This window comes from Cygnus atratus, chromosome 4 (assembly GCF_013377495.2).
Source record: "Cygnus atratus isolate AKBS03 ecotype Queensland, Australia chromosome 4, CAtr_DNAZoo_HiC_assembly, whole genome shotgun sequence".
NCBI lineage: Eukaryota > Metazoa > Chordata > Aves > Anseriformes > Anatidae > Cygnus > Cygnus atratus.
Window position 1 is genome coordinate 75,886,351 of NC_066365.1, and position 15,792 is coordinate 75,902,142.

General features: G+C 60.3%; 1 protein-coding gene across 1 annotated transcript; it reads left to right on the forward strand.

Moving 5' to 3' along the window:
• Positions 1 to 8,242: 8,242 nt before the first annotated feature.
• EGR4 (early growth response 4) lies at positions 8,243 to 10,025 on the forward strand. The gene is made up of 2 exons (XM_035547413.1): positions 8,243 to 8,381; positions 8,695 to 10,025. The coding sequence occupies exons 1-2, from the start codon at positions 8,243 to 8,245 to the stop codon at positions 10,023 to 10,025; spliced, it is 1,470 nt and encodes a 489-aa protein (XP_035403306.1).
• Positions 10,026 to 15,792: the final 5,767 nt, after the last annotated feature.

A 15,792-nucleotide genomic window follows, 5' to 3' on the forward strand; every position in this document is an offset into this window, starting at 1 on the left:
TCCCCAGCGATTGCATCCTGCTTATATTTTAAAAAATAGAGAAATAAAGCAGAGAAAAAAACAGAGGTCCACCACACCAATGGGCTGATGCTGGCTGCAGCTGGCTGTTGGCATCAGGACACCCAGACCCTGCCCAAAGCAAGGCAGGGTACCCCCTGGAACCAAGTGGTCTTCAAGGTCACTTCCAACCCAAACCATTCCACGATTCGATCTTATATCCCAGATTTAATCACTGGTAATTTCCCAATTGCTGTGCTTACTTGTAGATGGATATAAGCTGCAGAACTGATGCTAGAGGCCGTGGCATTAGCTGAGGTGGACCTCCATGCAAACAAACCCTTCAACCCAGCTGGCATCACCAGCTTCGGGCGATGATGGGAAGAGGACGCACCAGGGAAGGCTGAGAGGAGCCATGAGACCACGAGCTGAAGGAAGCCAAGACAAGAGGAGACTGCTCACGGTGTGCCCTGCAGAGCAGTGTCCCAGGACCAGGAGGCTCCTGCGGGGGATGCTCGGCCTTGCTCCAGTCCCTTTTCAGCAGCTCCAAGGCAAAGAAAAACCCTCCTGCTCACCTCAGAGACTGAAGCATGGAGCGCCCCGTGGAGGCCCACTCAAGACCCTTCCTCCTCCTGACTCTCTTCCAGGTGACACGAGTAAATATTCCCGGTGATGTGTGTCATTGTGGTGATTCAAGTTTATAGGAAAGTTTCAACCCCATCCTTTTCCAGCTCAGCCTAATGCTCCTATACGGCTTCCTCGCCTCATTACCTACTGATCTGTTCCCAGCTCCAGCCAATGCTGGTAAAAGGGTGATGGATGCGTGGCTGGAACCCATCAGGCCAGGAGCGGATGCACTGACTTCTCCCCTCTCCTGCACCACAGTATTTTTCCACTGAGAGGGTTTTGGGGTAAAAAAAAAAAAATGCACTCTAGCAAATATATTTGAGAGTGATGCTTTTTCCATTCATGCCTAGGTTGAGCAGCCTGCTGCCTGCATGTGAGAAGGGAACTTCTGCTCTTGTAGCTGAACGGGGGCACTGCAGAATAGATGCAGCTTGTATTAATTTGCACAAAACACCACGTTTAATAGTTTTCCTAATTATATGCCAAGAGGCCAGAGCAGTCAATTCGCAGAGTTCCATGACTTTCCATGCACTTCCAACCTTTGGCAAGAATATCATCAAGTTTTATTAATATAATTAATACTAATGGCAAAAGAAAGCCTACCATCATTTCACAATCGTATTTTGGATGCGAGTCGAGATCACGATGCTGTAACCACAAGCAACAAATCAGAACTTGATAGATGGATTTGCCTTCTCTAGCAGCTGATGGTGACAGCCTTTAAATTTACTTGGAAGGAAGAATTGATGGCACAGAAAGCCGGCTTCGGAGGCTGATGGTTTTATTTCATGGAGAAGAGAGTTAATAAATCTTTATGCTGCACTGATTAATGATTCTGGAGTGTGTTTCTCTGGAGTCTTGGAAACATTCCTGAAAAGGATCTGGTCAAGGAAGCGGACAGCCCTCACAAATGAAGAGCTGTGGGATAAATTCCTCACCAGGCAGGCACTGGGCCAGGTGCCCCTTAAAATCAGAGAGGTTGGGAACCTCAGGGGGCTCGAGGGCACGGCTTGCAGCCAGTGCTTGGAAAAGCTTTGGCCACCATCTCTGCAACAGGCACTCCGTGTGTCCTTGGCCATGTCACTTAACTCACACCAGTGGGTGGAGGAATGGCTCTGGTAACTTGCCCTCTGCTAGCAGCACCTCTGCAGCCAGCTCAGCTCTTCTGCATCCGTCCTTAGGGTATTTTATTGCAATGGTTTGTTAATGAGCAGCCTTATCTGATGGCAAGGCGGCTCTGTTTCGGGTGGAGGGTGGCAGTGGACGTCTGTGTCCCGCTCAGGGCATCTCTGCCAGAGTGCTGGCAAAGCCAGAGCCCTGTGATACTGGGGGCACGGCAGCCTGCGATGTCCTGGGGGGGCTGAGAGCCCTGAGGGAACCCCCTGGTGCTGGTTCATTTCAGGCATCAAGGTCCTGGTCAAAGCCCTCTGGAAACTCAGAAGTTAAAAATAAAACAGCCCAATGGTTCAGTTTAAATATTGTTTTATTAAAAACATACAGATTTTTTTTAGAGGTGGTTAAAAACCAGTGTGAGAGCGAGTGGAGAAAGGCTTATTTGGGGCTCAGTGAATCACTTCATTCAGCCTGGAAGGAGGGCTTGCTTGAAGTGCCTGCAGCTTTCCAGTCAACGCACCGCGGTGGAGAGACTCTTAGAGAAAAACGTGAATTTGGAAAGAAGTTGAGGAAATCGTCCCCTCCTGCTTTATTACAGGGAAACGTGCCCACCAGCTGCCTGGCAAAGTCACGGTGCTTGTCCTGAGCCCAGTTGATTGCCCTGCCCCTAAGCAGCACATGCAAAACCAACACTAAAAATATTGTGGCTAGGATGTGTGATGAAGGAGAGAGCAGAAACACTGCTTCTGCTTCCCTGCGAGCTCACAGTGATAGTGCTTTGCCTTTGGGATCGATTTGGGTGTGATCATTTGGTGGGCTGGGGGGCAGGAGAAGAGCTGCTTTCCTCCCAGCCTATTTTTAGGATGAAAAGCTCCATTCTGGCGAGCTGCTCCGCCATCCTCGCCTGCTCCCGGGCTGCAGGGAACAGCCACAGCACCCGAATTGGAGGGATTTCACCCCAAAGCTGGTAAAAAAGCAAGGATGCAGGAGAAGCCATAAATGTTAAGGTCAGGAAGAGGCGGCACTGTCGCTGAGCGCCCGCTGAATATGGTGATGTGCAGCAACATAAAACCTGGAGGGAGATAGCCATCCGCCCCGACCTCCCGCCGGGCTCAGCTCTGAAATTCCAGCCAGCTGCTCCTCCCTCGTGCCAGGTAATAAAAAAATAATAATTAAAAAAAAAAAAAAAAAAAGCCCTTTTGGCAGACATCTTACAGAGCCTCACATGCTGCTCAAATCTGCTGAAGCCACTAGGGGAAAGATGCGCTTGGGCAAAAGTCCTCGGTGGTGGCATGGGTGGGAGGTGGAGGCAATCCTTGTGACTTCTTGGTGTCCCCTCCATCACACGAGCATCCCCTCCGACCTCTCGGTGTCCCCTCCGTCACACGAGCATCCCCTCTGCCGAGCAGGGAAGGGACTGGCAGCAGGGCTGGTGGTGTGCCAGTTGCCATGGAAATGCGGAGCAATGCATTCTAGTTTTCCTGAAAGGGGCGATGTACCCCTCCCTGGAGGGGTGGCACAGAGCGAAGAGGAGAAATCCGGCAGTGGGGCAGCGACCCATCGGTGTGCCACCTCCAGCAGCCACCCCAAGATGGGTCACTGCCCCATCCCATCTCACCATCCATCCCCCCGTGAAGTCCATCACCAGCTTCAGGGCAGGCTTCTGCTCCCTTTTCTTTCTCCAGGGCCCAGCTGAGGGAAATTTGGGGTGGTTTGTAAAGAAATAGCATTGTCTTCTGCTGTTTTCTTTTGTTTTGGTGGGGGTGGTTTAAGGAATCACAGAAACATCTTGATGCATATTCAGGACCAGCGGCTCAGCTGATGGAGCCACGGTCTCTGGTGGGCAGCCGGCAGGTTCATCGCACACATCCCGGTGTGCCTGGAGGCTCCTCAACCCACAGGGATGAGCACAGGGTGCTAAGGGTTCAAAACATAATTAGACAACGGAGAAAAAACTACAAAGGGTTATTAAATATAGGTCTAGTGCAGAAGAAGCAGGAGACATAAATACCTGGGATGTGGAAGAAGACACACGGAAATTATCCCTTTCCCTACGTGTGGCATCACCATGACCCACATTTAGTCCATCCCTTTGGAGAAACGACTTCCAGCCTCAGCTCCGTGCTGCCCAACTCCACCTCTGGGAGGCTGTGGTGGGGAGGGATCTCCCCAGGCCTCCCCCAGCTCCTTTCTGGCCATGGCAAGGCAAGGCAGGGCAAGAGCAGGAGGACACTTTGCCTCCTTTCCACAGCACCTTCTCCCTCAAAAAGGGCTGGGAGTCCCAGGAGCATCCAGCCCCTTGCTAGAGTCCCCCTGGAGCATAAGGGAGAGCCCAGACCAAGCCCCCAAAGGTGAAAGCTGGGGGAGAAATGAGACAAAGCCAAGAATTTGCACTTGATTTCCATGCTATAGCCCCGCTGGGGGGGAGGCAGCTTGTCGTGATGATCTGTGTGTCGTGGGGGGGAGGCCAAAAAAAACATTGGGGTCCAGCTTGGAGGAAATGCCTGGGCGGACCAGCAGGCACCGGAGAGGAGCTCGCCAAGTGAACACTCACCCAGGCTGGAGCCAGGGCTGGTGGCTTGTGCCAGCCAGCTGCAGGTGGCCGGGGAGCCCCCGGGCTGGCACCGTGTCCCCCGGGGGGGCTGCGCTCCTGGGCGAGCTGGGGACAAGATACGGGGGTGCGCACACAGCAGGGGTCAGAGGGCACTGAGCAAATTGCGTCCTGTCTTTGGGTTCCTGGCAATGCCAGAGCAAAAGCTCTGCTCCCTTTGGGGTCGTCGGTGGCTGCCCCGAGGGTGCTCCCATGGGGGTGCAGGCAGGGAGGGATGCCCTGACAGCAGCCGAACCCTTTCTCCTTGGGGCGATCGCCACGGCAAGGTACACGCTTGGAGCTCACACAACAGCTTTCCAAATCGCTTCCACTCCTGGAGAGCTTCAGCAGAGGCTCCTGCAAGGAGCAGAGACAGAGAGGACCTGAAAATCGGGGGTGAAATCTGTTATCTGCCCGGGTGCCTCTGCAAGGCAGGAGGGGAGCTGGCGGCGGCGCATGGATTCCCTCCTGTCCCCGTGTGACGACACGGTGCGCCACGGGAAGGCTATCCCGCGTCCTCCCGGCCAAGGACCCTCCTGGGCACCAAGGCGCTGTGCCAGCAGCTGGCCCCGGAGCCTGGCTCCGCTCCCAGTCACGTTTTCTATTACCTCATGCGCTTCGCTGGAGCCCTTGCTGGCAGCATCACCTCCCCGGCCGGAGCTGATGCTCCCCTCGCTAACACGGCCACGCTCCCCAACAGGAGCTGCCTTCAGAGAGGGTCATTTAGAGACCGATTTACAAATGCAAGTGGGGTTTTATTTCTCTCAAGCTAAGCAGGAAAAAAAAGGAGAGGGTACGTGGGACCATACCCAAACCACCACAGCCGCCCCTGGAGGATTAGCAGTGCTCCCCCAGGCAGACAAGGCTTACATAAACAACACACCGTTGTTTTCCTGACTCAGACCACCACGATTTTAGGATCAGCTCTCCGGATGGAGAGAGGTTTCCTAGGGCTGCCCTTGCCCCGTGGCGGTGGCGGGGGACATGTGGGGCACGTCAGCCCTTGCTGCCTGGCATCCCATAAAGGTGGGACAGGGTTTTCCACCTCCAGGAGAAAAGGGACTGGGGCTGTCCGGCACATCCCCGGAGAGATGCCCAGGGCAGGGGGAGGAGGAGAGCAAGGACCCCAAGGTCCATCCCCGGGTTGGGTCCCGCCAGCGAGCAGCAGATCTCATGAACAGGAGGCTGTGGTTGTGGCCAGCAGCCACAGGCAGACTGTTTGAACCCATTTGTCGCTCTGGTCTCCGTGACATCCTGGAGCCGTGAGTTTCGGTTTCGTCGAGCCCTGCAGGGCTAAGCGTTGCTTTTGGCCTGCCCCAAATCTGCGTTGTGGCCGTGGCACTGGACTCCCCCAGCTCCTGAGAGCTGGGAAGCGACGAATAACTCTGTCCTGCTCACCATTTCCACCAGTGACAATGTCCTGTACCTCTCTCCATCCCCTCTTTTGTTTCCAGCCTGAACCTCGCAGCTCATCCCCTGACACTCCCTGAATCACCAGCCAGGCTTAACGCCTCTTTGCACCTCTTCTCCGGAGATCTCGGCGCATTTTACAGAGGCAGCGCTTAGCAGCCTGCCCCCCGCGTGGGGAAGCACTGCTAGACACATCTGGAAGTGCTCTGCCCGAGGTGAGGCGCTGAGTCACGGCCCCAGCCAGGAATAGCGCTGCGCCCTTGCCGGCGCCCCGCTTGGTGCCGCGGATGCAGTAGGTGATGCTCATGGACCACGCCGGCCTCCTCACCGGCTTCATTCTGCTCAAAAGTGGTGGGTTTGTTCCAAAACCACCTGTAATTGTTGTTCCACGTGTGTTTTGTGGTGGGGTCTGAATTGCCTGGAGAAAAACTTCCCCTCCTTGGCTAAACCACCCATGCTCGATGCCGGTTCCCCAAAGCATCGCCGCTCTGCCGGGCTCGGCTCCGGCTCAAAGTTGCCCTTGGAAATTTGGAAATCTCCAAAATCAAACCAGGACAAGCAGCAGCCTCCACACTTCCTTCAGTGGATGCTTCAGGATGCTCAGGGCACCGTGGCAGCAGTGGAAGGAGCCTCCCGAAGAGCTGCTCCTACCAGCTCCACCCTCTCAACGTCCCCCTTGGATGCGCCGGTGGGGTTTGCGGTGTGGATCTGCCCTCTCCCAGCCTGAACCCACGCCGATCGCACCGGTGTGGCCAGGAGCCAAGAACCAGGAGGACGGGGACACGGTGAGGGAGCTGGCCGCAGCGTTTGCCTTCTCGTTTTGGCAGCTCGCCCCATCGCAGGAGAAGCCGGCGCAGCCAGGATCTGCCTCGCGGCTCCAAACGCAGAATGCCAGCAGAAATGGGAAAGCATTGCAAAATCCTCCTTGGGAAGGAGGAACGGGGCAGGGGGGGGGGGGGGGGGGAATCGCAAGCCCAGCACCTTTCACGCTTCTAGAAGGAACAAGAGCAACAAAAGGCATTCACGGGGAAAAAATAGCATAAGGCGAATAAGAGCCTGGGGAGATGTAAATCTGGAATAACAGCAGCCCACGTTGGGAGGGGAGCCAGAGCCCGAGCGCTCGGGGAGTGCGTTGCTGCGGTGCGAGGGCCGGATCCTGAGCATCCCCCGGCCGTGGGGATGGTGACCTGAGCCCGGAGGGAGGCGAGGGATGTGTGTACGTGTGTGTGTGTGTGTGTGCTTGCACCTGTGTGTGTGTGCACGGGTGTGGTGGTGAGAAAGGTGTGGTGGGGGGTGCGGGTGGGACGGGGGGGGGGGGGGGGGGATGTGCATGCACACGGACAGAGTCCGGGCACAAATACACACAAAAACACACACACACAAATAAAACACACGCGCAAACACACGCACACAACTGAAATACACACGCAAACAGATGCACAACCAGGTGCAGCCATGCACGCAGCCACGCACCCAGCAATGCACCCCAAGCCCGGCGGCACCGCGGGGCCTGCAGCGATTTGTTAAAAATATCGCGATTATTAGGGCAAAAAAAAAAAAAAAAAAAAGGGGGGGGGGGAGAGAAGGAGGAAGGAAAAGGGGGAAAAAAAAAAAAAGATAAAAAAAAATAATCTGGAGAAAAGGCGGAGGGAGGGGTGGGGGGGAGGGAGGGGGCAGCAGCGTCACGGGAGAGATTTCCTTATTGGGGCTCCCTAGCCTACATCCTGAGTCCATATTTGGGCATTTACGTCACGGCAGCCTCGCTGGGGACTCCAGAAATGGCTGCGGCGGAAGGGTCGGAGCGGCCCCGCGGCAGCTATAAAGGGGGCGGCGGGGAGGGCGAGCCGGGCGTCCGCACGGGCTGCGCTGCTCCGCCGGCCCCTGCCGCCCCACGGCCCCGGGCACGGCTGCCCCAGCCCGCAGCCCCCCCCCCCGCACACACCGCCCCCGGCACCCCGGGCACCCCCCGAGGCACCCCGAGCACCCCCCGGATCCCCCCGAGCATCCCCCGGCTCGCCCCGAGCATCCCCTGGATCACCCCGAGCATCCCCGGGACCGCCCTGAGCATCCCCCGGATCCCCCCAAGCATCCCCTGGATCACCCCGAGCATCCCTTGCACCACGCCGGGTACCCCGCAGCATCCCCCGGATCACCCCAAGCATCCCCCGGATCACCCTGAGCATCCTCTGCGTCACACCGGGTACCCCACAGCATCCCCTGGATCACCCCGAGAATTCCCTGGATCGCCGTGAGCAGCCCTTGCACCACGCCAGGTACCCTGCATCATCCTCCGGATCACCCCGCAGCATCCTCGGGATCACTGTGAGCATCCCCTGGATCATCCTGAGCATCCCCCGGATCGCCCCGAGCATCCCCTGGACCACACCGGCTACCCCACAGCACCTCCCGGCTCACCCCACGCAGCCCCCGGAGCATCCTCGGGCTCGGCCCAAGCCCCCCCGAGCACCTCCCAGCTGCTCTCCTCCGACCGTGCCTCCCAGGGAGATGCTCAACGTCATGGATTTCTCCTGCCCGGACCCGCTCTACTCCAAGTACGAGGAGAGCTGCGAGATGAAAGCCGGGGAGCTGCAGGGCTTGGGGCAGACCGAGCAGCAACTTCTGGCGGAGGCCGAATTCCTCGGAGGTAAGGGCAGGGGGGGAGCCGGGCAGGGATGCGGGACCCCGCTGGGGGCGACATCTCCAGCTAGGAGCCGGGCACCGTCCCCAACTCTGCCCCCCCAGCCCCTGGCTGCGGGTCCAGCAGTGCCCGGCCAGCCCAGGGTGGGGGTGATGGGGGTCCTGCCATGGGGGGGGGGCACAGGGGACCCGGCTGGGATGGGGACCACGCGGTGACGCAGCTCCAGCATCCCGCCGTTCCCCCGCATCTCCCCCCTCCCCATCCCAGCATCCCTCTATCCCTCTATCCCCTCTAACAATCGTCCCCTCTGCGTCCCCAGGTGAGCTGCTGGGCGCCCCGGTGAGCGGCGGGGCGGCGGATTACCCCCCCCCGGGCAGCCAGCCCTCCCCCTCGCTCAGCTACACCGGCAGCTTCTTCATCAAGGCGGTGCCGGAGCACCCCCAGGACCAGGAATCCCTCTTCAACCTGATGTCGGGGATCCTGGGCATCTCCCCCTTCGCCCCCTCCGAGGGCCACCAAAGGCACCTGGACGCTCTCTACCCCTGCCCTGAGGTGCCCCCGAGCCAGCTGGAGCTCTACGCCGGCTGCCAGCCCGACATGAACGTCCCCGTGCCAGCCCCCTTCGGCGAGCAGGGCTACGGCACCTTCCCCACCGCCGAGGCCACGCACCCCCTGCAGCCCCAGCCCTCCTTGGGGAGCCCCTCGCAGTGCTTCTTCGAGCCCAAGCTCCTGGACACCAAGCAGGACATCAAGCTGCCCCCCGGCTCGCCGTCCCTGGACAAGTTCAAAGCCTCCTGCGCCCAGTGGGAGCCCGTGGCCCAGCACCAAGCCTACTTGCCCGCTGGCTACCATTCCCCCGAGGCCTTCCCGGCCGGGGAGAGCGGCCAGGCCATGTTCCACCCGCTGGGCTCCAAGATGGAAAACGTGCTGTCCGTCAGCTGCCAGTCGGAGCTCAGCAGCCTCGCGGAGGACCCCGGCTGCTTCCCCGGAGCCTCTTTGGGATTCGGCTGCGAGCCCGAAAACTTCCCGGCCCGCGGCGACTTCGGGGACGCCAAGCTGCACAGCCTCGCCCCCCAGCTCCTGCCGGACTTCGACTCCTCCTTGGCCCAGCCCGAAGTCCTGCCGGCTCTGCTGAGCTCCGGCGAGCTCCTCCATCCCCACCCCTCGCCCTCCGTCCCTCCCGCGGACTTTTTGGGCCACCCCGCCCCGGCCTCCATCCCCTCGCTGCTGCCTGCCGCCCCGCCGGCCCTGGCCGAGCCCAAGAAGAAGCCTCGCCGCACCAAGTGCTCTTCCAAATGCTTCTGCCCCAAGCCCCACGAGAAAGCCTTCGCCTGCCCCGTCGAGAACTGCGTGCGGAGCTTCGCCCGCTCCGACGAGCTCAACAGGCACCTCCGCATCCACACGGGCCACAAGCCCTTCCAGTGCCGCATCTGCCTGAGGAACTTCAGCCGCAGCGACCACCTCACCACCCACATCCGCACCCACACGGGCGAGAAGCCCTTCTCCTGCGACACCTGCGGCCGCCGCTTCGCCAGGAGCGACGAGAAGAAGCGGCACAGCAAAGTCCACCTGAAGCAGAAAGCGCGGACGGAGGAGAAGCTCAAAGGCTTGGGCTTCTTCTCGGTGGGTCTCTCCTTCGGGACGCTGTGAAGCCCCCGCGCTGAGCGCTGCGAGACGGCGTTTGCCCGAAACGGGACCCCCCCGAGCATCTGGAGGAAGAGCTGGGCTGGGAACACCCTGGGGTGGCCCCGGAGAGGACGCCAGCCGCGGGCGAGCCGTGCCCGGCTGTGCCAGGAGGAGAGCAGCGCGGCGGAGAGGGCCGAGGCGGTGCTGAGCCGCGCTCTGCACCCGTGGCTCGGAGCAGCTCCGGCCACCGGAGCCGCCTCCAAAGCGCAAGGACCGAGCCGTTCCTACAGCTCCTGCGCCGAGGAGGAACAGAACAAAAGATGTACAGAAAGGAATCGCCGCCGATTTTTTTATACACCCACGGACAGCCCGGCTGGGGCTGCCTTTGCAGCGCCCGGGCCGTGAGTTACCCCGCTCCTGGCGCGGAGTAAATGGTGTAAACCAGCACCTCCCCTGCGGGGATGCGGTGCCCTCGGCGCCACACGGTGGGGATGGCGCGGCCACCGCCTGCCTTTTGCGGCAGCGGTCCCTTTGGTAGCGGTGATGTTGGTATTATGAATATTTTCCCGTTTGTAAAGAGATTCTATGGGGAATATTAGAGAATCGCGTCTATTTTTATAATTAAACGTTTGTTCTGATCTGAGGCCTCGCTGGGCTCGCTCTCTGCCTGCCGAAACTGCGCGGCGGCCAACGGCAGCGGGATTTCTGCTGCGTTTTTCACCTTTAGCTGCCACGTCGCGGAGAAAGGTGCCCAAATAATTAGCAGGGAGGGAAAATCCATCAGCGGGGGAGCCTGCGGTCCTCATCCCTCATCCCAAGGCGGGCAGCTCGTCCCGGGAAAAGGGTCCTGTCCCCAGATGGAATGGGAAAGGGGCCCCGAAAACAGGGCTGTGGCTCTGGGCTTGTTTTGCAAGGAGTGCCGGGGCCACGGATGCTGGGCGGCCCTGGGCAGCGGCCAAATCCTGCTCCTGGAGGGATTTGTCCTACTTGGAGCCCCGGAGCCAGCTCAGCCTCAGGTCCCCAGCCCGCCAGGTCCCCGCGGCTGGGGTGGGATGGAGGGAAGGAGGCACGGACATCGTGGGGGTGTCGATGTGAGCAGCGGGGTGGAAGCGTCCCCCCGGTTCCAGCAAGGCTTGGGCAAAGGGGGAACAAAGAGAAACCCCAGAAGAAACTGGGAAAAATGCAGCCCCGCTCCCCTCTTTGGACCTCAGGGCTTGAGGTTGTTTTCCTGCCCTCTCCCAGCCCAGAAAAGCAGGGATCTGTCCCCAAACCGCCCTGGGGAGGAGAGAGATCTCCTTCTCCAGCCCCCGTGTCCCCCAGCCCTTTGCTGAGCATCCCAGAGCTAGACCCAAGTGACACCGTTGTCCCACGTCTCTGCCCCACAGAACCTGCTGCCCCACACCGCGGGTGGGAGACGGGGAGGGACGGGGCTGCGGGTCCCCCGGGGCTGCCTCCGGGGATGGGATGGGGTCAGCCCTGCTGGAAGGGGCCAGAGGGAAACCGGGCGGAGGGGGAGTTCCTAAATGTCCCCTCGGACCTGTCCCTGAGAGTGTTGTCACCGTAGGCTCGGGGCTCTGATGGCACCCAAGGGTGCTCACACCCAGCGGGTGGGATCCTGCTGGCCCCGAGCACTGCTGGCACCAACAGCGGTGCCACACCAGCGGCACACACACCACGTCCCCCCACCTGCCGGCTTTACTTTAACAACGCTCAGCACCCCCAATCTCCGCCAAATTCACACCAAACCTGCGGTGAGAAATCCCACCGGTGCCCTCCCTTCTCTGCTGCCATCGAGCCTGCAAGCCCCATGGGATGCGGATGGCCCTGGGCACCATGAAAAAAAACCACTCTTTTTATTGGGGGATATACAAGATATGGTTAATAGGGACCTCAGCACCCGTTTTTCTTTGGGAAAAGGCCATTTTTTGGGTGCCGGTGGCTCTCACCCTGCAGCAAGAAGCCTTCCGTGCCACTTACCATGCATGGTGCGCAAGGCCTTGGTCAACCCAGAAGTGCGCCTGTTGTTGATGCCGGCCCCAAAAGCTCTGAGAGGGCAGAGCTCCAGCCTCACCCTCTGCTCTCTGGCCGGAGCACCCCAAACCCCAGGGCTTCCCAGGGATGGGGACATCCACTTTTCCCCCCGGCTGGCAGCACCCTGGTCCCACACTGCCATCTCCACCTGCATCCAAAGCCACGTCCCCGTCAGAGACGATGAAATATATTGGTGCTGGGCAGCTTCAGCACCAGGAACCACGCAGGGCTGCTTGGGGACCGGACCAGGACCAAGCTGAGGTGTTCAGGGGACACATCAGGACCCCGCTGGGGGCCAAACCGAGATGTTTGGGGACTGGATCGTGAGCAAGCCAGGGTGGTCAGGGACCAGAGCACGACCACGCCGAGGTTCTCAGGCTCTGGATCAGGACCAAGCTGAGGTGCTCGGGGACCAGCTGGGGACTGGACAAGGGTGTTTGGGGCCCGAGTCAGGATGAAGCCAAGGACCGAGCCGGGGCGCTCAGAGGTGAGGCCAATACCAAGCTGGGGACCACGCCACGGTGTTTGGGAACCAGGCTCAGCACCAAGCCGAGGCGCTCAGGTTCTGGATCAGAACCGAGCCAGGGACCAAGCCTTGGAGCTCGGGGACCAGACCAGGACCAGGGAAGGAGCCGTGCAGGTGCCAACGCCTGGTGGGGATGCTCTGGGGTGATGCCAGGCAGGAGCTGCCAGCGGCTGGGGCATGGCTTCGGGGGGCACAGGGGGGGGAACGGCAGGCGGGGGGGGTGCAGGATGAGGCCGCATGGCAGCAGCAAGGCCCGGCGGAGGTTCGTGGGGAGACAGGCAGAGGGAGCTGTGCGGGAGGAAAGCGGCAGCGAGGAACAGTCCGGGCTCAGGCTGCAAAGGAGGAGGAGGCGGCTGCCAGCGCTCGCCCTCCCTCCTTCCCTCTCCCTCCATCCCTCCATCCCTCCCTCCATTCCTCCATCCTTCCCCCTCCCTCCATCCCTCTCCCTCCATCCCTCCATCCTTCGCCATGCGCAGCCCCCCCTGAGCCCCGCAGCGCCCCGGGGTGCCCAGCACCCCCGCTCCCCACCCCGGCGGGGGCCTTCAGCCTCTACCCTCCTCCTCCTCCTCCTCCCTCCGTCCTCCCCCTCCTCCCGCAGCCCCCCCCCCCTTCCCTTCCCTTCCCCAGGGCCCTCCATGGAGCTGCCGGCCGCAGGGAGCCGGCTGCTGCCCGCGGGGCCGGGAGCCCGCAGCCCTCCTCCCTCCGCCCCGACCAAGCCCTGAAGCCGCCTCCTTTGTGCACCGGGGCGGGTGGGAGCTCTCGGGGCCCCCCCTTCCCTTCCTCTGCTCCCCCCCGCGGCTCGGCGGGGACGGGGAAGCGGCAGAGATGCTGCCCTGGCCGCAGGAGCGAGGAGCAGGTAGGAGGGATGCTGAGCCGGGGGGTAGCTTGGTCCCGGGCTGCCGCTGGCCTTGGGGACAAAGCTGATGCCGGGGGGGGGGGCGATGGGGGACCCGCTGTGCCCTGATCCGGGGGGGCCCGGCCGCCCTGCACCCCCCCGCTGCTGTCACTGCAGCCCCAGCTGGGGAAGGATGGGGAAGCACCCGCCACCTCCTTCCCCGTCGCCCCCCTCCAGCCCAGCAGCTGGAGCCTGCTGGTAATTCTGTATTTTATTTTATTTTATTTTATTTTACTGGGGGTAGGAAATAAAAAAAAAAAAAAAAGCCAGACAATGCGAAGAAAGGATCCATGATGGATCGGAGGTAGCGGCACCAAGGCAGCCCAGGGATGGGTTTTGCTGCTGCTGCTGCTGCTGCAATCTCTCGGTGGCCACGAGCGCTGCCCGGCTCGGGATGCTGCGGGTTTGTGGGGCGGCCACGGCGGCATCAAACCCCAAATCCTGGTCACCATTGAGGGGAAGGAGGCAGGAGAGGTTTTCATGGAGCCTGGGCTCTGCCCAGGACGAGGGGCGAGGCGGTGTGGGCATCGCACCCGCCTGGGTCGGATCCTGCCCTGGCTTAGGGCTGGAAAATCCCAAGCGAAGCGGATCGGGTACCCCGGGAGATGCGGGCAGGGATCCAGGCCTGAAACACCGGCGGCACGATGCCGTGGCCCCGGCCCTACAGCAGAAAAGCGCTTTATCATCCCCCCAGCACCAGAGGCAACCGATGGAAACCCAGAGTTCCCGGCCGTGCTTTGTGCTTCTGGGCTCTGGCCAGCGCTGAGCCAGGAGGGGTTAAGGGGAGAGGATGGATGCGTTTTGTAACTACCCCAAAATACAAACCCGGCCAGCAGACGGCTTCGGGAGCAGCCAGGCAGCTCCATAAATCCACCCTGCACATCTGTGTTCTCTTTTTATTATTGTTCTTTGCATGGATTTCTTTCCCTTACTAATTTTTCCCTTAAAAAAAAATGGTTTTGAGGTGTGTGCTGAGCCCCGGGGGATATTGGTGGCTCTGAGCCAGCAGGACAGCCACCCTCCTGGGTGGAGGAGGGTTCAGTGGTGATTTAGCCCTCTTGAAGGTCCGTGGTTTTGGGGTGCAAAGAGGCTCAGAGGGGTTTTAGGGTGCAGGGAATTGCCCTTTGCAGGCTATTGCAGAGGGGTGAGCCAAGGATGCTCCCACCCATGGGTCTCCTCAGTGCTTCGGGGAGGGGAACAGCCACGGCATCTCTTTGGGGCAGAAACATGGTTGTGTTTTTTTTCAAGCTGGAATCCCATGCCAGGCCAGCAGCTTCGTGCATGGAGACAACCTAAAATAATTAAACCAAATTCCTCGAGAGAGGAGGAGGCGATAGCTGGGTGCTCCCGGCCCTGCGCGGGAAACGGCGCGGTTCTGGCGGCTGGGTTTCATCTGGTTTGTCCCGTTCCCCAAGGGTATTTTTTTTCCCCCCGATACCTTGAAGGGTTTGTGGGCAGGGGATAAAACAGGTCCCCATGGAAACACTCGGCATGGGAAGCCAGCTTGTCCTCTGCAGCTCCACAGCTCGGGGATCCCACAGCCCTGGGGCCAAAAAACCTCATGGGGAGCAGGATCCTGAGGTGTGTGGAGCCACGAGGTGACCCCATCTGGCCCCTGGGGATGTCTCATCCCTACACCACCTCCCTGGGGACATCTTGGGGCTTTGTGGCCAAGCAACAAACGGGACAAATCCCCATGGGTCTGGGTTGGTCTGGGATTGAGGAGCATCACCTGTGCCTGTAGCAGGGGGAAGGGGAGATGGACAGCCCAGCACCCGTGGGGTGATCCCATCACAACCACGGGCTGTGATCAGTCCCACCACAGTCCCAACGGGAACATCCCCGTGGGCAGCGGTGAAACCTAATGGTTGCGGTGAGGGGCTGGAGAAGTGACTGTGGGAGAGAAATCATGCTGTGGGGTGACATTTCGGGTTGGAAATTAGGAGGAATTTCTTCTCAAATAGAGTAGTCAGGTGCAGGGATGGGGTGCCCAGGGAGGTGGTGGCGTCACCGTCCCTGGGGGTGTTCAAGGGAAGGTTGGACGTGGTGCTTGGGGACGTGGTTCAGTGGGTGACAGTGGTGGTAGGCGGGTGGTTGGACCAGATGATCCTGGAGGGCTTTTCCAACCTTAATTATTCTGTGATTCTATGACATGGGCTATCAGCACTGGGTCACCCTTTGCTTGGAGGAGGTGGGATCCAACCACAGGGATGCTCCTTGGGCTGGAGATCCCTGGCACCGCAGAGGCCGCTCGCATGGTGATTGTGCAGGAAGGCATGCGGGACACCTCTCTGTGGCAAGCCCAGGGCTGATGGACAAAGATTCCCCATGGGTTATCC